This window comes from Camelina sativa, chromosome 6 (genome assembly GCF_000633955.1).
Source record: "Camelina sativa cultivar DH55 chromosome 6, Cs, whole genome shotgun sequence".
NCBI lineage: Eukaryota > Viridiplantae > Streptophyta > Magnoliopsida > Brassicales > Brassicaceae > Camelina > Camelina sativa.
Window position 1 is genome coordinate 2,654,540 of NC_025690.1, and position 24,246 is coordinate 2,678,785.

The 24,246-nt window shown below is 35.1% G+C and overlaps 3 protein-coding genes, 1 long non-coding RNA gene and 2 pseudogenes across 7 annotated transcripts; all 6 read left to right on the forward strand.

The window, feature by feature from the left end:
• LOC104790189 (methionine aminopeptidase 1C, chloroplastic/mitochondrial) lies at positions 551 to 2,519 on the forward strand. The gene is made up of 10 exons (XM_010515892.2): positions 551 to 680; positions 842 to 875; positions 973 to 1,216; positions 1,313 to 1,474; positions 1,563 to 1,604; positions 1,676 to 1,747; positions 1,827 to 1,906; positions 1,990 to 2,090; positions 2,175 to 2,222; positions 2,299 to 2,519. The coding sequence occupies exons 1-10, from the start codon at positions 572 to 574 to the stop codon at positions 2,445 to 2,447; spliced, it is 1,041 nt and encodes a 346-aa protein (XP_010514194.1). The 5' UTR covers positions 551 to 571; the 3' UTR covers positions 2,448 to 2,519.
• Positions 2,671 to 3,240, forward strand: LOC104793885 (annotated as a pseudogene).
• Positions 4,697 to 5,714, forward strand: LOC104790190 (allene oxide cyclase 2, chloroplastic-like). Its single transcript, XM_010515893.2, has 2 exons — positions 4,697 to 4,991; positions 5,088 to 5,714. Exons 1-2 carry the CDS (start codon positions 4,772 to 4,774, stop codon positions 5,612 to 5,614), a joined length of 747 nt encoding a protein of 248 aa, XP_010514195.1. The 5' UTR covers positions 4,697 to 4,771; the 3' UTR covers positions 5,615 to 5,714.
• On the forward strand, positions 6,909 to 8,071 carry LOC104790191 (allene oxide cyclase 2, chloroplastic-like). The gene is made up of 2 exons (XM_010515896.1): positions 6,909 to 7,199; positions 7,377 to 8,071. Exons 1-2 carry the CDS (start codon positions 6,968 to 6,970, stop codon positions 7,901 to 7,903), a joined length of 759 nt encoding a protein of 252 aa, XP_010514198.1. The 5' UTR covers positions 6,909 to 6,967; the 3' UTR covers positions 7,904 to 8,071.
• Positions 19,100 to 20,114, forward strand: LOC104790192 (annotated as a pseudogene).
• Positions 20,526 to 22,198, forward strand: LOC104790193. 4 transcript variants are annotated; one of them, XR_768646.1, is made up of 4 exons: positions 20,526 to 20,594; positions 20,863 to 21,451; positions 21,563 to 21,642; positions 21,737 to 22,198. It is a non-coding gene; the product is annotated as an uncharacterized LOC104790193 (long non-coding RNA). The 4 variants fall into 4 exon arrangements; XR_768647.2 differs by lacking the exon at positions 20,526 to 20,594 and having other exon boundaries at positions 20,601 to 21,451; positions 21,737 to 21,820; positions 21,885 to 22,198; XR_768645.2 differs by lacking the exon at positions 20,526 to 20,594 and having other exon boundaries at positions 20,601 to 21,451; positions 21,737 to 21,820; positions 21,897 to 22,198.

The following is a 24,246-nucleotide window of genomic DNA, read 5'->3' on the forward strand; positions in this document are numbered from 1 at the left end:
TTTTTTTTTTTTTTTTTTTTTTTTTTTTTTGTTGCCAATATTACTTTTGTGTAGGTGTTACTCTTTTGTAAAACCTTTTTAATTTCTAATGATATTTACATCTTTAGCAAAAAAAAAAAATGTTCAAAAGAAGCAAAATAAAAGATTATACAAAAACTCTTACTATACTAAGTTTGCATGCCTATATATATATATATATGTCAACATATAACTACTTTTAATTATTTTATATCATCAACACATAGCTACTTACAAATTACTAAGTCAAAATATATATTAAACCAACCAATAAAGATTAGAATATATTATTATATATATTGTTAACTATACATTGTTATCTATTCAGTAAATATTTAAACTAATAATATATAATTTTTACCTTTTTCTTTCTTATTAGAAAAAAAATTTAAACAACATAGATGATATTCAAAATAGAAATCAAATTACATTTTTTTTTGTGGGGCATACTCGTAATTATAATGGGCCTTATTGATTTACAGGCCCATCAAAGGGTTTCTTCCTCAAAATCTTTTTGGTCCGTTGCTTTATCTTCACCGGAGGAAACAAAAAAATGTTGCAGAAGATTTCCCCGTCACGTTCTTTATTTAACGGCGATAAACTAACGCCTCCAAAAAACTTCGCCGGAGCTCCGACCAACTTCACCACTTTCCCGCTCTCAGGTTTCTCTGTTTTCTTTGTTTGTTTATTTCGTCAAGTTCGTGTTTTAGGTTTTGGAGAAATTGATAGTGATGAAGGGATTAGTATAATTTGATTGCGAATTCGAGAAATTTTTGGAATCTGTAAGTCATAATTCGAAATATTACGTATTGTTTTGTTGCAGGTAAGAAGAAATCATCTTCTCTGAGAATTAAAAGGTATATATAACAAAATTCAATATTCATGAATGTGTGACATTGTTGAAGCAGTTCTAAATTTGATNTTTTTTTTTTTTTTTTTTTTTTTTTTTTTTAGGATTCAACAGTTTCAAAACTCATTAGAAGATAGAATAAACCCACGTCCACCTCTAGTATGTGGAAGAGTATCACCTCGTCTTCTTGTGCCTGATCATATACCAAAGCCTACATACGTTGAGTCTAATGAAGTACCAAAGATATCAAGTGAGATTCAGATTCCTGACTCTATAGGCATTGTGAAAATGAAGAAAGCATGCGAGCTCGCTGCTCGTGTGTTAGACTATGCAGGAACTTTGGTTAGAGTAAGTGAAAAAAAGATTAGCTTTTTTATTGTGAAATCTCTAAATTTGATTGAACCCTTTTGGTTTGATAGCTTTTTTGTTGTTGTTGTGTTGCAGCCATTTGTTACTACAGATGAAATTGACAAGGCAGTGCATCAGATGGTTATTGAGTCTGGTGCTTATCCTTCACCTCTTGGTTATGGTGGGTTTCCGAAAAGTGTTTGTACCTCGGTTAATGAATGTATGTTTCATGGTATTCCTGATTCTCGTCCCCTACAGGTTTGTAGTAGTATGAAACTGCTTTTTCACGTATGAAAAATTCTCTTGTATGTAGTATAATATATCACTAATCAATCCTTGTTTTCAGAATGGAGATATAGTAAACATCGATGTCGCGGTTTACTTGGATGTAAGTCTTTCTTTATGAGCTTCTTTAGCTACTCTGCTATTATAAGTTTTGGATGTAACACCTTCAATCAGGGATATCATGGAGATACGTCAAAGACTTTCTTATGTGGTGACGTTGATGAAAGCCTTACACAGCTTGTGAAGGTTAATGGATACTCCTTTCCTTTTTTTTTTTGCTTTACTTCTTAATTTTTATGAAAACATTAGAGATTGTTCTAAACAGGTCACACAAGAATGCTTGGAGAAAGGTATATCGGTTTGTAAAGATGGAGCAAGCTTCAAACATATTGGGAAGATAATTAGGTAATAACTAGTAGTACTAATCGGATTTAAATAAGATATACAATAGAGAAGTTAGGAGGATCAGTTTTGATTATTTTCAACAGTGAGCATGCTGCAAAGTATGGCTATAATATGGAGCGTTTCATCGGTCATGGTGTAGGAACTGCATTACATTCGGAACCTCTTATATATCTTCATAGTAACTGTAAGTAACAACAAAAAGGGCTTTTCCGCAGCAACTCTTGGTAATGGTGTGGAACTTCTCTGAAAATCTCTCTGTTCTGTGCAGATGATTATGAACTTAAATATATGATTGAAGGTCAAACTTTTACGCTCGGTGAGTATTCTCTATATAGAATTTGATGAATGCATTTATACTCTTTTTACAAAGTGATTCGTTCCTTTGTTAACAGAACCAATTCTTACCATTGGAACGACGGACTTTGTAACATGGCCAGACAAATGGACAATTGTGACAGCAGATGGTGGTCCGGCCGCACAGTTTGAGCATACAATTCTTATTACCACAACTGGTGCAGAAATTCTAACCATATCATCATGAACTATATCACAATGTTCTTGAAATTTACATCATTAACCATTTAGAAAGTGTAAAACAAAGTAGTTTTTCACCTTCCCACCAAACCCTAGACCTTTTGAAGGTTGGGGAATCTTACAAGATTCATATATTCGATGAATTAAAGTACGACAAGATATGTTATAACTCGAAGTATGAGAAGATACCATCAGATATATTCTTTAGAGTTTCTCTCCTATAAATCTGGTGCAGTAGCACTAGAGAAGGAAGTAGAAGTTGGACAAAAACTAATAACCAAGTCGTATTTCTCGGACATTATACTTCACAAGGGACATATCTTATGCCGTGGACATAAAAGGAGCAGTTTGGTGGATTAGTTTATCACAGTTAAGCATTGTTCAACAGACACCTTCAACTCCGATGGACTATTCTAAATATGATAGTTGCAAAGACAAAAGGCTCCTGGAATATTGTGGAGATTTGTGCATTGTTTATAAACTTACCGTAACTGATGAAAAATTATAACGAGAGGACCGTCAGTTTTAAAGTTTATAAGATGGACGAGGAATTGGTAAAATGGGTTGGGGTTAGTTCCTTGGGAGACAACGCATTCATTGTGGCTTGGGACGGTTGTTTTACGGTCGTAGCCTGCGAATATTATGGATGTTTGAAGAATTCTACCTACTTCCCTTATCTTGATACAGTGAACGGCGAAATTGTTAAAGTGTTCAAGCTTGATGATGGTATAGTTTCATCGAGATGACTAAATACTTCATCTCAAAGTTGTTTTGACATATTCTCTCCTCCCTTCCTCTGAAAATATTAATTATCTTTAATTTGTACCTTGTTTAATTATTGCATATAATAAAAACTTATTGTGTCCAAATATCTAGGTAGAACTTAGAAGTAATATTTTATTGTGGGACAAATATCTAGTTATAGAACTTAGACGTAATATTCGTTGTGGACCAAAAATCTAGTTAGAATAACGAATTCAAAGCTTCACAAGCCACACGTTTTTCATTTCTCCTTTCGTAGTTTAGGAACCGGCCAAGAAGTGTACTCAACTTAGACAGACCCACGCTAGGACCCAAAAACTTGGACCATGGAAAACTTGCCGACCGATTAACTTAAAATAAACTTTAAGTTTCAGATTTGATTATGTAGAATCTGTTGTTATTAGATTAAAATTTTGTTAAACTCTGTTAAAGTTTAGTATGAGTTAGTTTGTGATTTGTAAAAAGTCATTTAAAATCTTAACAAATATTGGATTCAGACTTTTATAAAGTCATTAAAAGTTTTGTGTTATTCAATTAAAACAAAAGATCTAAGATTGTTAATGAATTCAATTATTATGTTATTGGTTTGAGATTTATCAAGATTTTTGAAGAGTTCAACAAGCTCATTAAAAGTGAATAAGTGAAAGATTGTTAAAGATTGCTAGAGAGTTTTGTTGATTAGTTTTCTAAAATCTTGTAAAGTCCTTCAAACAATTCCTGTATTTTTATGATACTTTCCAAAACTATATTTTGTAAATAAAGTGTCTAAAATCATGAACCAATAACATAATAATTGAATTCATTAACAATCCTAGGTTATTTTGTTTTAATTGAAAAACACAAAAATTTTAATGACTTTATAAAAGTCTGAATCCAATAACTCAAATTTGTTAAGATTTTAAATAACTTTTTAAAAATCACAAAATAATAACACTAAACTTTAACAAAATCTTGATTTAATAACAACAGATTCTACATAACATTTAAAATCTTTAAAACTCTATTCAAATCTCAAACAAATAACTCCCACTAAACTTTAACAGAATTTAATAAAATCTTGATCTAATAACAACAGATTCTACATAACATTTAAAATTTTTAAAACTTTATTCAAATCACAAACCAATAACTTGAATTTGGGAATTTACGTCACGTGCTATTGCATCATTCAATCCAATGTCTGGTCTTTATCTATAAATAAAGAGACATTTTAGTAGAATTAAAATCACTCATCTCATAAACCAAAGTCAGTCTATTTCATAACAGCCTTCCAGCAAAAAACCAAAGTGTTAAACAGTCTTCTTAGATCAATGGCTTCCTTTGTTATGTCTCTCCGATCTATCTCTATGACAACTCTAAACAATCTGTCATGCAATAACCAATCTCATCCTAGTTCTCTTCTTGGTTTCTCTAAATCCTTTCAGAATCTTGGAATCTCATCCAACGGTCTAAATTTCTACTCTCCNACATTTAGTAGAATTAGAATCACTCATCTCATAAACCAAAGTCCAGTCTATTTCATAACAGCCTTCCAAAAAAAAAAAAGTGTTAAACAGTCTTCTTAGATCAATGGCTTCCTTTGTTATGTCTCTCCAATCTATCTCTATGACAACTCCAAACAATCTGTCATGCAATAACCAATCTCATCCTAGTTCTCTTCTTGGTTTCTCTAAATCCTTTCAGAATCTTGGAATCTCATCCAACGGTCGAAATTTCTCCTCTCCATCAAGTATCACTCCCAAGAAGAACCTCACTCCTACCCGAGCTCTCTCCCAAGACGCTAGACCAAGTAAGTTGTCTAAACATGATCTCATCTCTCATTAATTACAAAGTACCCAACTCACATATTAACTTATTTTTTTCATTCTCCTTGTGATAATTTCAGGTAGAGTTCAAGAACTAAGCGTGTACGAGCTCAACGAACTAGATAGACACAGCCCTAAAATTCTCAAAAACGCCTTCAGCTTAATGTTCGGTCTCGGCGATCTTGTCCCATTCACAAACAAACTCTACACCGGCGATCTTAAGAAGCGTGTGGGAATCACCGCCGGTCTCTGCGTCGTGATCGAACACGTCCCCGAGAAGAACGGTGACAGATTCGAAGCTACGTACAGCTTCTACTTCGGAGACTATGGCCACTTAGCTGTACAAGGACCGTACTTGACTTATGAGGACTCGTTCTTGGCCATCACTGGTGGATCTGGAATCTTTGAAGGTGCGTACGGACAAGTTAAACTTCAACAGCTTGTGTACCCGACGAAACTGTTCTACAGTTTTTACCTTAAAGGGTTGGCTAATGATTTGCCTGAGGAGCTTACCGGAACGCCAGTTCCTCCGTCTAAGGATGTGATGCCGGCGGCGGAAGCTAAGGCGTTGGAGCCCACTGGAGTTATAAGCAATTATACTAATTAGTGAAAATAATTAATATAGACTTTTGTTTACTCATCATGTCTATGTATAATGATATATTCTTTATAAAAAAATAAATTCTTATTCTTGTATAGTCAATTTTATCTTTTTTTTTGGTCAAAAACATTATGTTGATTTATTAATTGAAAAGATTCAGAAGCAAAGTCGAAGATCTTTGATGATGAGATTCAGGGAATAACATATTAACATATATAATTTAATAAGTTGCATGTAACAATCCGTAGTATACTTAAACCATATATAGGCAGACTCATTTACTCTAGTTTTATGTGATTTATTTTTAACGACTTATTTGAATATGTCAGTATACATGGAAGATTTTGCATTCTAGCATGGTCTTCACTCTAGCGCATTGTGCAATCTAGTGATTGCCACTTATTAGATAAGTCTTTTTGGTTATGAGCAAAACCAAGTTTCATGAACATTCAAAACTAATCCTCTAGAATGTTACTTATATTGACAATTTTATCATCTAAAATTTACTTCAAATAGTTCGATTTACATTATTTGTTTTGCATACTGTGGAGCCAATTTCTTTTGTTTTCTTTTTACAATAAATTCTTATCATGATGCCGGTGTGGAGAATTTTCCATATCTGTGGTGAAAATGACAACTAGTCCACTATACTACGTCAGTTGGCTATATACTGCCAATATCCGTTTGAATCGTTTTAGTGCTAATATCAGTACCCATCAACAATTTGTTTTTTTCTTAATTTACGATCAACAATCCATCAATAACTTTAGAGTAAGATTTTCATCTAAAATAGTTAAGAACTCAGAATTAATTTATATCAAGATTAATTAATTTCGAAAAAAGTAAAATAACATATTTAATTATCCATTAAAGCATAGTGCACAGATTACTTCATCACTCATACATCGTTATATTTTTGATGTATTAATTTTTGTTTTCGAGTTAATGTGAATGGCTGAAGTATATGTTTATGAGCTCTGTAACTTTTTCACTAACATAATTAATACTTTATTCATTTTTTTATGAAAATAAGTATCTTAGATATTATTGGTTATATATATCCCCACGTTTTTCATTCTTTTAGTCTGCGGCCGGCCAAAAGTATTCAACTTAATTCCAAGACCCAAAGCTTAGACGACGTTCCGACCATGGAATTCAAATCCAAATTCACTCATAGCATCTTTTGGAAATTTAGGCACGTGCTATATTTCATCACATCATCAATCATTTATCACCCCAATGTGTTATCTATAAATATGTACATACGTATAAAGAGACATTCCATGCAACTCAACTCATTCATCTTACCAATCAAGTCAAAGTTTCTTCGTTGAGTATTTTTCTTTTCTATTCTTATCAATGGCTTCATCTGCCATGTCTCTCCAATCTGTGTCTATGACAATGACAAATCTTAACAATCACTCCTGTTTTCAGCGAAGCTCTCTTCTTGGTTTCTCTAAATCCTTTCAGAATCTTGGTATCTTGTCTAACGGTCCGGATTTCTACTCACGATCAAGTTTCACTCTCAAGAAGAACCTCACTCCTTATCGAGCTCTCTCCCAAAACGGGAATATTGAAAACTCCAGACCAAGTAAGTTAATTGAACCCCTTTTTCTTTTTTACCATAATTAAATATTATGTTTTAGCAAAAAAACAAAATTATCCAATTTAATTAATACTTTGCAAACTTGATCACGTAAGCACATGACCATACCTCAAATCAAGTATCTAGTTATAAACATGAATTTTTTTTTTTTTTTTTTTTCAGGTAAAGTTCAAGAACTAAGCATGTACGAACTCAACGAATTAGATAGACACAGCCCAAAAATTCTTAAAAACGCTATGAGCCTAATTTTCGGTCTCGGAGACCTCGTCCCATTCACAAACAAACTCTACATCGGCGACCTCAAAAAGCGCGTTGGCATCACGGCCGGTCTGTGCGTGGTGATCGAACACGTTCCCGAAAAGAACGGTGACAGATTCGAAGCCACTTACAACTTCTACTTCGGAGACTACGGCCACTTGTCAGTACAAGGACCGTACTTGACTTACGAGGACTCGTTCTTGGCCATCACTGGTGGCACAGGAGTCTTCGAAGGTGCGCACGGACAGGTTAAGCTTCAACAGCTTGTGTACCCGACAAAACTGTTCTACACTTTTTACCTTAGAGGGTTGGCCAATGATTTGCCGGACGAGCTCACCGGAACGCCGGTTCCTCCGTCTAAAGACGTGAAACCGGCGGCGGAAGCTAAGGCCCTGGAGCTTAGCAGAGTTATATGTAACTATACTAATTAATTCCTGATATTAGTCCTATGTTTAATCTCTTGTATTAATAGATTCATTAGGGATTATCTACTTGTCATATTCCTTTTTTGTCGCCGCCAATAAATTATATATAGAAATAATTAGTAAAGTAGATACTTTTTCGAAATAATTTGGAAAGTAGACACTTTTTAAAACAAATTCGAGAAATAGACACTTTTCTCTTTCTTCTCTACTAGAAAACTCTATTAGACAAGTATTAAAAAAAATGACATTTTTAATTTTTTTTTATTTCTTTATGTATCCACACATAGACAAATTTATTTTTAAACTAGTCTAATAAAAATCAATCCAATAACAAAGTTATGTTTTTTAATAATGGATGAATTTTATACTTTTTTTTATTTTTTTACACATGACCAAGTTAATAAATTAAATAAAAAGTTATTTTTACAAATGAATAAATCATTTTCTTAATGGATTTATGTGTTTTGAATTTTATATATGTGCTTGATTTTGAGAAATATCTTAAAACAACACTAAAACATGTTTTATGGACAATTATATCACACATTTCACAAACTTCCCAAAATATCTTTATTAGACACATTACAATATTTTAAATTATTTTAGAAATTTCATAAACTTCCCAAAATTTCTAGATTATTTTTTTTTAGGTTTGAGTTCTCTATTTTACATATAGGTTATAGTTTTGAAGAGGTAGGGTTTAGTTTTGAAAATTTATTTAGATGATACACCAAACCCAAATGGTACATAAAACCTAGATGGTACACCCGACCTAGATGGTACACCAAACCCAGATTGTACACAAGAATAACAATATTTCACACATTACAATTTTTTAAGTTAGTTTTTAGATTTTTTATAGGTCTGGGTTCTCTATTTTATATTTAGGGTATAGTTTTGAAGGGATAAATTTTAATATTAGAATGTAGGGTTTGGTTTTGAAAATTTATTTAGATGATACACAAAACCGAGATGGTACACCCAACACATATGGTACACCAAACTCAGATAGTACACTAAACCCAGATGGTACGCCCAACTCAGATAGTATATCAAACCCAAACTGTACACCAGAATAACAATATTCACACATTACAATATTTTTAGTTAGTTTTTAGATTTTTTATAGGTTTGGGTTCTCTATTTTATATTTAGGGTATAGTTTTGAAGAGATAGAGTTTAATATTATAATGTAGGGTTTAGTTTTGAAAATTTATTTAGATGATACACAAAACCGAGATGGTACACCCAACGCAGATGATACACCAAAATCAGATAGTACACTAAACCCAGATGGTACACCCAACTCAGATAGTATACCAAACCCAAAAGGTACACCAGAATAACAATATTTCACACATTACAATATTTTAAATTAGTTTTTAGATTTTTTTTTAGGTTTGGGTTCTCTATTTTACATTTAATGTATAGTTTTGAATAAGATTTAGTATTTATATTGTAGAGTTTTCATTTTGAAAATTTAATTAGATAGTACACTAAACCAATATGGTACACGAAACTTAGATGATAAACCAAATCTAAATGGTACACTAAACCCAGATGGTACACCAAATCCAAATAGTACAAAGATCCAGATGGTATACTAGACCTAGATGGTACACCAGATTCAGATGGTACACCAGACCTAAATGGTACACCAGATTCAGATCGTATACCACAACTAGATGATACACCAGATTCAGGTGGTATACCAAACCCAAATGGTACACTAGACCCATATGGTACACCGGAGCTAGATGGTACACCAGATTCAGGTGGTATATCATACATAGATTGTATACTAGACTCAGATGGTACACCAGACCCATATGTGACACCAGACGCATATTATACACTAAACCTAGATTGTACACTAAAATCAGATGATACACTAAACTTATATAGTACATCAAACCTTATGGTACACCAAACCCTGATTGTACACTAAACCCAGATTGTACACTTAATCCAGATGGTACACCAAATTAACATTATCTGATACATTGCAATATTTTAAAATAATTTTTTGGAATATTTTTTTTTTTAGGTTTGGAATCTCTATTTTACACTTAATGTATAATTTTGAAGGGTAGTGTTTTAGTATCTAGAGTTTAAGATTAAAATTAAGCCCTTTTTAAAAAAATTTAGAGTGCTAAATTTGAAAATAAAAGTTATTTGATGTTATTTGAGAGAATTTTCTTAATTTAAGTGGACCATGAAACATTAATTTTTAATCTAATACCTCAAAATCGGGTCCCCCACACATAAAATTTCATTGGAAGATACATTTAATTTTTTATATATTATATTCCATCTCACATTTCCTTTAAAACCAGGACCACAAATAAAACTCTCTTTTTGTGACACATGGTCTGGGTATATTGGTCTTTCTATTTGTTTTTGTCTTATACTATATCTTACAAATTCTCTATTTCACAAAAGTTAAAAAGTGTCTACTTTTCAAATTTTTAACAAAAACTGCCTATTTCTCAAATTACTTTTCAAAAAGTGTCTAATACACTAATGAACTCTTATTACTTTTCAAAAAGTGTCTAATATGTCTAGTAAAATTTACATGCCAAAGTTCTCCATCCACAAATTTTTAAAGATTGCTGATAAAAAAAAAAATGGAAGAGGACCATGATGGTAAAGCTCACATGCATAATCATCTACTTAATTTGGGGAAAAACATGTGATAACTAAGAAGATGATATTGGCGTAAAAAGGAATGAAGGGAAAGAGGTCGGAAAATGAGGAATAAAAGGACAAAACCACTTTTCAATTGATAACAACAGTTTGGAAGCATTTGTTAATCCTATGTCATCAAAGTGTACTTATTATTTTTTTGGTTAAAGAGTCTTGAAAAAACTCCAGAGTTAAGCATGCTTGAGCTGTAGTAGTCTCAGGATGGGTGACCTTCTGGGAAGTGACTGACGGAACTTTGCAAGTGAGGACAAAACACAGGAAAATATCATGTGATGATTTGTAGGGATGATAACAAGTCTCTAAAACCTCATGGATGTAGCATACCGACCGTCGGATATAGATAGACTCACAGGCCTAGTGAAAAGACGTGAGGCCCATTTGGGCCCATGGAATAGGAGTGGACATGGGGTCCACTGAGAGTTGGCGGTCGGGGCGTTACAACTGGTATCAGAACCAAACCCAGATGAGTGTGGAGTCGAGTGGGGTCACCATTGGGGGTGACGATCTTGGTTTGCAACGAGGACGTTGCGATCTGTTAGTGGGGGTGAATTGTGACACCTCGGTTTCAGAGACTTGTAAGAATTGATTTGGCCACCTATGTCACCAAAGTGCACTTATCTTTTCGGTCAATGGTCCTGAGAGTACTCCACAGTTAAGCTTGCTTATGCTGGAGTAGTCTCAGGATGAGTGACCTTCCGCGAAGTGACTTTCGGAACTGTGCGAGTGAGGACAAAACAAAGGGAAAGATCATGTGGTGATTTGTAGGGACGGTAACAAGTCTTTAAAGTCTCCCCGACATAGCAAACCGCCCGTCAGATATGGATGGACTCACGGGTCTAGTGAGAGGACATGAAGTCCATTAAGGAAGATGGACCCATAGACTGGGATTGGACATGGGGCCCACTAAGAGGTGGCGGTCGGGGAGTTACAAGTGAACTGAAACAACCCGACCCGTTTTTTTGATAATAATAATATAATTAAATACCCCATAATATTTAATTATTGTACAACCTAAACAATAAATAAACAACAAATTAACATGCACAACGGAAGACAAACCAAACAAACTCCAATTTAATATAAATACAATATGAATCGTAACCAATATAAACCAGCAACCTAGCATACTTCTAACAAGAGTCCAACAACAAAATAACATAAACACAACACAACAACCGAGACCCTAAATCATCCTCCTCCTCATCGCCATGATTCCACTCTACACATTACCTGCACCACAAACACAACGAGATGCGTGAGTATTACCAGAAATACCCAGTGAGGCGATCCTCCCATCTACGAGATATACACACAAGAAAATTAAGAGTATAACCACAAATAAAACATAACAAACTAGTCATTAAACAAAAAATCCAATAATACATGCACCATACCTACACATCATCACACAAAAACAAGTCATACAACTCAATTGCTCAAATAAGCTCATGGTCACGCACTCACCTTAACAAGCTGTTTCTTACAACAAATACAACCAGTTGAGACTCTCGTAACATCTGCAACAGCCCAGCAACGCCGTACAACAAGCCACACAACCAAAAACGACTTTATAGCAAAACTGGACAGAAGCATCATAAAAGGACAGTCTCAAAGACGAAACCCTAAAATAAAAACCAATTGTTAACTATCAAATCACTTCGGTGAAATGCTAGCCCTAGATGTCTCAAAGCTTTTGACAAAATTTTAGCACGATCAGATCTCAGGCGAAACCGCAATTGATCCTGAAACACCCGCTGGTCTCAATCCGCGACTGCGAAGAAACGCCCCACGAGACTGCCGATATATCCTAGAATATTAACACAAATTCACTTCTGTAAAAGGAGAGTGTACGAAAATCTCTTAGCTACATTTCTACCAAAAATCAGTACCTTTCGAGACAATTTGACAGTCAGATCCTCCTTCTCCCAAATCCTAATGATTCTGCCCCTTTTACTTCTTTCTAAGATAAAGCTTTGTTGATCTCTTTCTCCTTCGCATTCACACCGAATCGACCAAGGCTCTCTCTCTCTGCTTCTTTCTAAGTGTCGAAAATCCACAAAAAAAGTAGGAGGCGTCCAAAGCTTATAAACGTCCTCTTAGGATTTTTCAAACCCAACTCTAAACCAGGAGAACTTAAATCAAACCGGCCAAATTTTAAAATTAGGAAAACGGGATGTTATAGCTTTTTCTCTCCAGTGCATATTTAGAGGATGATAACCAGGAAAACACTTTGGGATGAGTGACCAAAGGCGTTGGAGAGTCGGGTTGGTGAGCCTCCCTATTAAAGTATGGGGTTTTCTTTGATAAGGTCTATGTTTTCCAGTTATGGGGCTCAGACTCTTCTGCAAGTAGGAGTTGCAAACTCACTTTGTTTCCCTTTCCCTCTTAGGTTGTAGGGAATTCTTCTGTCCATAGTGTAGAGAAAAATTGAAAGTATCCTAAGCTAGGGTTCTTCACACAGAGTTGGGAGTGTTCTTTCCTAAAGAGCTGTTTTTTTGCCCAAGGGCTGAGAGTTAAATACTTACAACAAGAGGCAATAAATGCGAGCCAACAAAAACAGTTCTTAACCTAAAGGTGAGTGGGTTGATATATCATGGTTTTTGTGGTTTTTAACCATGATATAAGGAGTCTGTTAGAGTCTTTTGATTTGTTTTCTAGGATGGTTTAGAGTCTTTACAGGTTTTCTAGGATTTTGGCATGAAAGGAGCAAAATGGAGCAATTAGAAGGGATTTTGGAGCATTTAACCAAAGAAGTCAATTTGGAGTCTGAGCAACTGACCAGCATCGATCGACACTTAAGAAGCATCGATCGACACCCAGTCCAAACCGACGAGAGAGCCAAAAATTGGAAGTTTTACAAATCTACCCCAAAGTTTTCCATATTTGTACCATTAGTCCCTGACGTGTTTTTGGACATATAAATAGTATTTTTAGGTTTTAGAAGACCCAGAGGTTTTATTCTAGCAAGTTTTATTTTCTGCAACCCTGTGAGATTTTGAGAGTTTTTGGGAGAGAGATCTGAACTGCTTTGACAGAAGAATTCTTGAACTCCCTCTTTACTCTTTTAATCTCGAATGCTTATTATTCAGAATTATGTTTTGTTCTTCATTGAACATGTCTGAGTAGTTTGCTTGTTAGGTTCAGGATTTTTTACAGGGATTTTATGAATTATTAGATCTGTTTATTTAGGATTCTTTATCTTTCTAGATCTTCATCATATGTTGTTCTTAATGCTAGATCTTTGATTAGCCATCTGGATTTAGTTCTTAGGATTATTGATTGATATGAAAATATAATTGATTTTCTTGATAAAACCTTTTGATGAGCAAAATTACTTCTTGCAAAGAGATTTGATTTAGTAATTTTGTGAACAATCTAAACTTGTTTTTAAGCTGTTTTTTTTACCTAGAATTTTACAAAAAGATTTGGATTTTCTGGTTTTAAATTTAGATAATATTTGCAGTGAGAACTGATTTATTTTACAAAATTGTTTAGAGTTCTAGATATGATTTTAATTGCTTGAATCCTATTTAATCATTGATTTAATATTTTGTAATTTCCTGAGAAATTCCCTGGACCTAGCTTTTTGATCTTCTGAATTTATAACAGTTTTATTTAATATTTTCCATTGCTTTTTTTATTTAAATCAACTTGTTTAGCTTAATTATAAAACTCTATAATTTATTATCTAGACTTGAGTCCTTGTGGAATTCGACCCCTAAGTACTACTTTGACCTCTTAATTTGAGAGAGTAGCTCTAGGGTTTAATTTGAGCATATCATGGGTTTAGGTATTTAAAGGCGCAGTCTTAAATAAGAGAGAAGCTCAACGTTACCATAATAGCAGTTTGTAATGATTGTACGATTAAGGTTACAAGAATGCTTTGTCTTGCTTCCTTTCTTATAGTCATCCGAGTCAAGGATTTAGAAAGTGAGAGGGGTTGTTTTTTACTCGGTCAGCTCAGCAGGAAAGTGGCATGAGGGGTGTCTCCTACGCCGGACTCAATAGGGAGGACGCTGGCCGCCTCAAGGCATCGTATAAAGCCAAAAATATAATAAACGTTGCTAGAAAAGGAAATAAAAGTGGGTGAGATCTGCTATCTTGAACTTATTTTACTTCTTTCAGTCATTTCGGGAACTGTGCCAAAGAGCTTTTTTTGAGAGATGAATTATAGTGTTGATTGAGAATTCTCTAACTAATTCTCAAAAAGATCGAATGATAAGACAAAACCAGTGTTCCGTGTCCCACCATCTGTATATATATGGCCATTACCTTGTTGATGATATGAAACTAGGAAGCATGCTGGCTCCCAAATGCTTGATGAGAATTGTTTGAAATCTATATATTCAGAGTGTTTTGGATTTGTAGATTCAGATGGAACTGGTAATACATCTGGGACCAATGCTACTGAAAAGATGCATGAACCATCTCTTACATTATTACATAACTTGCACGTAATCTATCAATTGGAAAATATTGCAGCTCAGTAAAAGCAAATAATTTTTTTAAAAAAGCAGAAGCTATTGGAAGCACATCCAGATCCTGCTCAAGGACCGCACAAATATTCTTTTCTGTCACTTCTAAATTCTCATAAATATATCTAGGAGTTGATATTTTGATTTTCTTGGAATAAATTCTTACATATAAGGGTCCAATCTTAGATTTCTTTTTTCTTTTTTAAGTGGACTAAAAACTCAAAAAAATGAATGTGATATAAATTGGTCAATTTATATTTTTGGTCCTATGACAAGATATATCTACCGGGTCAGGCATGATCATATCATAATAATATTGCATTAGAAATGGCCCTGCCTCTAACGCATCAATTGATATTTTCATGTAGTTGGTAGTAAAAGGTTAGTAAATTGACGAGTTTTACGGTTCTAATGGTTAAAACAGTTGTAATAAATATATTTATGAACCAGACCATTTTTTATTTATCATATTTATAATAGTAAATATTAAAAATAATTCACTGCATATCAATTATGGACCGCTTTTACATAAAAATAAATTTCGTATGTGTAACATCCGCAAACCGAAATCTCGGTTTAGAGGGTGCATCGGTCGATGCACATAGTCGATGCAAGGTCGGTTTTGTACGGGCGAGTTTAAGTTACACGTTGCATTTTGGGGTTAGGAAACCCTGAAACCGTTTATAAAAGGGGTTTGTCGTGTTGTGGCCGAGGTTTGGCCGTTTTGGAAGAAAAGAAAAGGAGAAAAGTGTTCTTGAGTGTTTTTGGTGAGATTCTTGGAGTTGGAGGCATTTCTGTAGAGATCTGTAGCTCGGATCGTTGTAGGAGCTTCCTAGGAGCGTGTTCTTGCTTGTTTGTGGTTCAGAATCTTCTGTGGCAAAGGTAAGTGCATCACCATGGCTTATCTAAGCTGGAGATTTCTCTGATCTGCTTGTTTATGTGTTGTGTGGCTTGTTAGAATGATATTCTGGACCTTGTGAGGCTTTCTTGGGGCTTGGGATCGAGTTTTGATTGTTGTAGGAACGAAGATCCGGCGAGAAGCTTTGGGGAAAACGATGCTTGGCATGTGCATTGGTTGATGCACTTTGTGCGTCGGTCGATGCAATGCGAGGACGACGCGAATTGACCTAGAAGCATCGGTCGATGCTATGTGAAGGCGTCGGTCGATGCAATTAGGGATTTTGCGTAATGTCGAGCATTGCGTCAATCGATGAAAGTGAACCTTGTGTCGGTCGATGCGAGCTTGTGTCGGCCGATGCAATCCCAGTCGTGTTGATTGATGCATGGTTGGTGTCGGTTGATGCAAAGTTCTGGTTTGTTGTTGTTTGGTTAATGATTGTTGGTTGATGGTTAGTGATGTCTCTATTGCTTGTGTGTATAGCCCAATAGATGGGGGGGGGGATTGCCTTACTGAGTGTTTATAAAATATTCATGCATTGCAATTTGTGTTTGTGGTACACGCAAAGGCAAAGTGTGATCGTGGAATCAATGCAATGAAGAGGAGGATGTTCTAGAGACTCGATTAGTTGTTTGGCATTGTTAGGTTGCTGATTCTATGTTTCCTGTTATTTGGTTATTAGATATTTGCTATGGTTTAATTATTAGTTATTAATTATTGGATATTCATTAGTATTGGTATTATTTTCGCTGTTTGGTTTAATTATGGTTAGGTGACTATTGGGTATCGGACCACTAGTTGTAGAGTACTTATTATTATTATTATTATTATTATTATACTTATTATTATTATTATTATTATTATTATTATTATTATTATTATTATTATTATTATTATTATTATTATTATTATTATTATTATTTATATATATATTTTTTGAAAAAACGGGTCGTATTGTTTCAATATGCAACAAATTATTATCCGCTCCAAAAAATAGAATGTGATATAGTTTACTTTGTCCATAACATCCTTTCAAAGCCTTAGCTTAGAGAGTTATCAAAATTTGTTTGGAAATGGTACATCTACAAGCAGCCCAGCTCTAAGGATGTGCCCACGGTGCATATGCCTAGAGTCCCATCATTTTTCAACAATTTTGCTAAGTATTTTAGGGTTTAAAATTTACAAATTTAGAAAATATATATCACAAAATGGATTTTTATTTTATTTAACCCCAAACGGTTTACAAAAAAGGAAAACTATCGGAAACAACCTGCCGGAGTTGTAGATCGGACCTGGTCTGACTACCGGAGACATCGATTCCCGTCCAGGAGTTCCGGCGTTAGCAAAGGGCATGACTTTGTTTCTCCTTCGGCGGCACTAGTTATTCAGCCGAAGCTAACGGATCCGGAGAAGCCCTAGAGCCACCGTCAGATCTCACCTGCAACACCCTTTCCGGACTGAACCAAATCGAAGACAAACGGTGCCCACCACCTCCTTGTCCCGACCTAGCAAATCCGAGCCAGCCAACACATATCTAAAAAGATCCGATTGCTAATCTCTCCCACAAAGGTATAAAACCCTCCATCCGCCTTTCGACTTCCGCCACCTTTTGTAGATCTGAAACTGTCACCGTGAGCCGAGCCACCTTAAACCTAACCACTAAGTCTTCATCAGCGGCGAAATGGCAAGGCGTCTCCTAGCGCCGGTCTCGACCACAAAAAGCATCTAGGGCGGATCTACCACTCCACTACACCATCGGGGAAGCAAGGCCAACACCCACCGCCAGACCGAGAACTCACCATGAAAGCGATGAATAACAAAGAACAGGGACCTGAGTGGAGGTAGAGCAGCAAAAACGCGCCGGAGTAGACTGTATCATCCTCATCTCCCTCATATCTACTTTGTGCGGCTAGGGTTTTAGAGAGTGAAAAGAGCGTTTTTTTTTACTGCCGCTCAAAGGCTTTAAATTATTTACAAAATGAATACCTCTTGATCTAATCTAATTTTGTTTTGAGCCGTGCGTGTCTACAAGACTGCAACATAGCCATTCAAGAGGGAATCAAAGAAGGACCGAAGACAGGCGAAAAATTCAAACTATTTGTAATGTGACAGTCAGTAGTAAACTCCATGTTTCAGAAATGCACAAAGAACATCAAAATCAATTTGATTTTGTTAGAGATCATAGAACTATTTGAAAATATTTTATGTGTACACAGAAATTTGACACAACCGACCACCTTTATACTCCTTCGCTAAAACATGCTGATCGACAAGACTTTGATGTTTTGACTTTTTTAGTGGGAGTTATTGGTTTGAGATTTGAATAGAGTTTTAAAGATTTTAAATTTTATGTAGAATCTGCTGTTATTAGATCAAAATTTTGTTAAACTCTGTTAAAGTTTAATTTTATTAGATTTGTGATTTGTAAAAGGTTATTTAAAATCTTAATAAATTTGGATTATTGGATTTAGACTTTTATAAAGTTATTAAAAGTTTTGTGTTATTCAATTAAAACAAAAGAATCTAGGATTGTTAATGAGTTCAATTATTATGTTATTGGTTCATGATTTTAGACACTTTCTTTACAAAATAAAGTCATGAAAAGTATCATAAAAATACATGGATTGTTTGGAGGACTTTACAAGATTTTAGAAAACTAATCAAAAAAACTGTCTAGCAATCTTTAACAATCTTTCACTTATTCACTTTTAATGAATTGTTGAACCCTTCAAAAATCTTCATAAATTAGAATCCAATACCACCCTTAAGTGGGAGTTATTGGTTTGAGATTTTAATAGAGCTTTAAAGATTTTAAATGTTACGTAGAATCTGTTGTTATTAGATCAAGATTTTGTTAAAGTTTAGTGTTATTAGTTTGTGATTTGTAAAAAGGCATTTAAAATCTTAACAAATCTGGGTTATTGGATTCAGACTTTTATAAAGTCATTAAAAGTTTTGTGTTATTCAATTAAAACAAAAGAATCTAGGATTGTTAATGAGTTCAATTATCATTATGTTATTGGTTCATGATTTTAGACAATTTCTTTACAAAATAAAGTCATGCAAAATATCATATTTGGAGAACTTTACAAGATTTTAGAAAGAGCTATTGCATCATTCAATCCAATGTCTGATCTTTATCTATAAATAAACAGACATTTAGTAGAATTAGAATCACTCATCTCATAAACCAAAGTCCAGTCTATTTCATAACAGCCTTCCAAAAAAAAAAAAGTGTTAAACAGTCTTCTTAGATCAATGGCTTCCTTTGTTATGTCTCTCCAATCTATCTCTATGACAACTCCAAACAATCTGTCATGCAATAACCAATCTCATCCTAGTTCTCTTCTTGGTTTCTCTAAATCCTTTCAGAATCTTGGAATCTCATCCAACGGTCGAAATTTCTCCTCTCCATCAAGTATCACTCCCAAGAAGAACCTCACTCCTACCCGAGCTCTCTCCCAAGACGCTAGACCAAGTAAGTTGTCTAAACATGATCTCATCTCTCATTAATTACAAAGTACCCAACTCACATATTAACTTTTTTTTTTCATTCTCCTTGTGATAATTTCAGGTAGAGTTCAAGAACTAAGCGTGTACGAGCTCAACGAACTAGATAGACACAGCCCTAAAATTCTCAAAAACGCCTTCAGCTTAATGTTCGGTCTCGGCGATCTTGTCCCATTCACAAACAAACTCTACACCGGCGATCTTAAGAAGCGTGTGGGAATCACCGCCTGTCTCTGCGTCGTGATCGAACACGTCCCCGAGAAGAACGGTGACAGATTCTAAGCTACGTACAGCTTCTACTTCGGAGACTACGGCCACTTGTCAGTACAAGGACCGTACTTGACTTATGAGGACTCGTTCTTGGCCATCACTGGTGGCACAGGAGTCTTCGAAGGTGCGTACGGACAGGTTAAGCTTCAACAGCTTGTGTACCCGACAAAACTGTTCTACACTTTTTACCTTAAAGGGTTGGCTAATGATTTTTCGGACGAGCTCACCGGAACGCCGGTTCCTCTGTCTAAAGACGTGAAACCAGCGGCGGAAGCTAAGGCGCTGGAGCTTAGCGGAGTTATAAGTAACTATACTAATTAATTCCTGATATTAGTCCTATGTTTTAATCTCTTTTTTGTAGTCGCCAATAAAGTATATATATCGTGAAAAAAAATGTCTGGTAAAATTTACATGCCAAAGTTTTTTTTTTTGTTTTTCACATGCCAAAGTTCTCCATCCACAAAGTTTAAAAAGTTGCTGATAAATTTTATAAAAAAAAGAATGGAAGAGGACCATGATGGTAAAGCTCACATGCATAATCATCTACTTAATTTGGGGAAAAACATGTGATAACTTTTTTTTTTTTTTTTGGGCAAAACACATGTGATAACTAAGAAGAGGAGATTGGCGTAAAAAGAGATGAAGGTAAAGAGGACGGAAAATGAAGAATAAAACGACAAAACCACATTCTAGTGTTTTCAATTGATAACAACAGTTTTGAAGCATTTGTTAATCTTATGATAAACAAATGAAATAATAAGCAAATAATATTTTGGGGCTTGACATAAAAAAAAACGAGGCCAAGCAAATGAAAATTCTCTAACTTTTTTTTTGCAAGGTCAGAACTTTCATTAATTAAAATTAGGTCTTTACAATAGGAGAATTTCGTAGAGCAGTCTTAGCTAAAGCATCCGCCTGTTTATTTTTTTTTTTTGATACAAATCTAAAACAAATTTCTTCAAAAGAAGCAGAGATAATCAGAATATTATATGTTAAATCTTGTAGAGTTCTTTCTAGTGAATCTCCGATTTAATGACTTCAATCAATTGAATTAAGTCTGAAGCTACAAATTTTTTTGTGAACCCTTGTGACGATGCTTGTCTCAGGGCGTCAAGCATCTCAAGCTCTTCAGCCATCAGTGGTGATCCGACATGCGGCACTGAAGTGGAGTCGAATATCTTGATACCCGATCTATGATTTGAGAATTGACAGCATAATCCAACTTTAAGAGAGATCGCATCCCAAGCCGCATCGTTTGGAGTATCAACACATCGGATCTTAGGGTGGGGATATTCTCTTTAGGGCGAATTTATTTTGGTTCCTGGATCGTTCCTTGGGCCTCCTGCCATTCACGAGATAGGTATAACGCAGTTGATACGGTTTCTCCCAGAGAGTTGTGACGTTTGGAAAAGATATGGTGGTTACGCTTTTTCCAGATCTTCCAGAGAATCCAAGGGTGAATGGGCATTGTCGAACTCCGGAAGGTGGCAAAGCGATGGTGCCTTAGTGTTTCAAAACCCTCTCTAATGGTAGTAAAATGATGCGGGTTCCTTGGTACTTTCAGAGGAGCGAAGTTCCAGTCTTCTTTGGTGAATCTGCTAGAGAAGAAAAGGTGTAGAGTTGACTCAAGGTTTCCACAAAAAGGGCAGACCGCATCTTTATTCACATTTCATGCCCTCAAGTTTTCCCCCACCGGTAATGCTCCTCTAATCAATTTCCACATAAAGAATTTAATATTTGGTGAAGTTTTTTGTACTCCAAATGTAAGCATACTACTTGAAGCCTCTATTCAAATCTTGTTGTAAGGTATTTTCTGGGCAGTGGACGTTGGTCTCATAGTAACCAGATTTTTCAGAGTAGATACCAAATATCGTTGGTAGCCAGACGTAAGTATCTTTTGCTCTTAGTTTACTTAACTTGATCTTCAGAATTTGGTCGACGTATCTTTGGAGGGTTCGTTGTAACTTTTATTTATCCCAGTCCTTTGTTGCAGGAGATGTCAGATATGCAACAGTCTGGGTTTTTGTATCTTTCGGGAGAGGGCCCATTGGTATCAGTGGGGAGGTAAGAGAGATCCAGGAATATGTTTAGATAAGGGTATCATTCCCATTACCGATTACCTTCCTAGCTGTGATTTCAGGAGCTCTTTGCCAATTAGGATTTCCCTTCAACCATGAGAAGTGGAAGCAGGAGCTACACTGTCTAGGAACGGGGTAGTATGGCAGTATTTACCTAAGAGAACCTTTACCAAGAGACAATCAGGGTTTTTCAAAATTCTCCAGCTGATGTTGGCCAGGAGAGCGTCATTAAAGCTCTATAAGTCTCTTAAACCTAGCTCGCCTTCTCCTTTTGCTCTTGTTAGCTTGTTCCACGATACCTGATATATCATGGTTTTTGTGGTTTTTAACCATGATATAAGGAGTCTTTTGATTTGTTTTCTAGGATGTTTTTGAGTCTTTGCAGGTTTTCTAGGACTTTGGCACAGAAGGAGCAAAGTGGAGCAATTTGGATCATTTTGGAGCATAAATATCGAAGAATCAATTTGGACTCGGATCAAAACAAGGGCATCGATCGACACCACTTAGGAGCATCGGTCGACACCCTCTCCAGCCGATGAAGAATCACAAATTTGGAAGTTTTACAAAGTTGCCCGAAGTTTTCCATATTTGCAACACAAGTCCCTGACGTGTTTTAGGATATATATAGTGTTTTTGGGTTTTAGAAAACCCTGAAGTTTTATTCTAGCAGGTTTTATTTTCTGCAACCCTGTGAGATTTTGAGAGCTTTTTGGAGAGAGATTTGAACTGCTTTGAGAGAAGAATTCTTGAACTCCCTCTTTTTTAATTTCTATTGCATATTATTCAGAATGATGTCTTGTGCTTCATTGATTATATCTGAGTAGTTTGCTTGTTAGGTTCAGGGTTTTTCACAGGGATTTTATGATTTATTAGATCTGTTTATTTAGGATTCTTTATCTAGATCTTCATCATAAATTGTTCTTAATACGAGATCTTTGATTAGTCATCTGGATTTAGATCTTAGGATTATTGATTGATATGAGAATATAATTGATTTTCCTGATAAAACCTTTTGATGAGCAAAATTACTTTCTGCAAAGAGATTTGATTTAGTGATTTTGTGAACAATTTAAACCTGTTTTTAAAGCTGATTTTTAACCTAGAATTTTACAAAGAGATTTGGATTTTCTGGTTTTAAATTTAGATAATATTTGCAGTGAGAACTGATTTATTTTATAAAAGAGTTTAGAGTTCTAGATCTGATTTTTAATTATTTGAATCCTATTTAATTATTGATTTAATATTTTGTAATTTCCTGAGAAATTTCCTGGACCTAGCTTTTTGATCTCTTGAATTTACAACAGTTTAATTTAATATTTTGCTTTGCCTTTTTAATTTAAATCATCTTGTTTAACGTAATAACAAAACTATATAATTTATTGTGTTTGATCTTGAGTCTCTGTGGAATTCGACCCCTAAGTATTACAGTGACCTCTTAATTTGAGAGAGTAGCTCTAGGGTAAATTTGAGCATATCAATACCCAACACATTTTATTTTTATCCATACTCTCATACCACCAAAAACGGGTTAAGATGGATTGGATACGCTTGTACATGGAATTAGAGAGCTTGAAGCAAGAAATGGAGTAGGTTTTCATGGCCGCTAAGACAGATTTTAGCAGTGTTGTTTTTCTAGCTGCCGATAGATATCGAGATGGCAAGCCGCATGCTTGTTGTCGGATCCTATCCATTATGCTGTTGAATAAGCCTTTCTTCTTTCTGTCAAATAATTCAGGTAAACCAAAATATTTCCCTAAACCTCCTTCTTTTTGGATTCCCAGTTGGGTTTTAATTCTCTCTTTGGTCTCCATGGGAGTTTTGGCAGAAAAATTTATAGCTGATTTGGCAGTGTTGATCTTCTGCCTGATGCTAGCTCATATTGATGGAGGATTTGCATCAAATTAAGTGGCTAATCTTCGGACTTGATTTTCCAACTTTTATGCCTTTGCTTTTATTTTATCTTTGTGCTTTTTGGTAGAGATCCGTCAAAACTTCACTACAAAATATAAATAGGAAAGGGGACAAGGATCCCCCTGCTGTATACCTCTCTGGGGAGTAACCAATCCTTTGGATGCTCTATTTAAGAGGTAAGAGTAAATCACCGTGGTGATGCATTGCAGAGTCCAATTGATCTAAGTCGCGTGGAAACCCATTTTTTCAAGTACTTTACTAAAAAAGTTCCATTCAGTTATGTCTTATGATTTACTCATCTCTGCTTTCACAACCATGTAACATCATTGTTTTGTAGACGATGAGTGAAGATAATGAAGGACTCCATGTGTGATGAGCACAATATCTGAGATCGATCTTTGGGGTACAAAGGCAGATTGGTTCTCTACAACAAAGTGTGTGCAAGATGGGTTGTAGCCTCTTGGTAAGGATTTTGTATATGATTTTGTAATAAACCGTGGA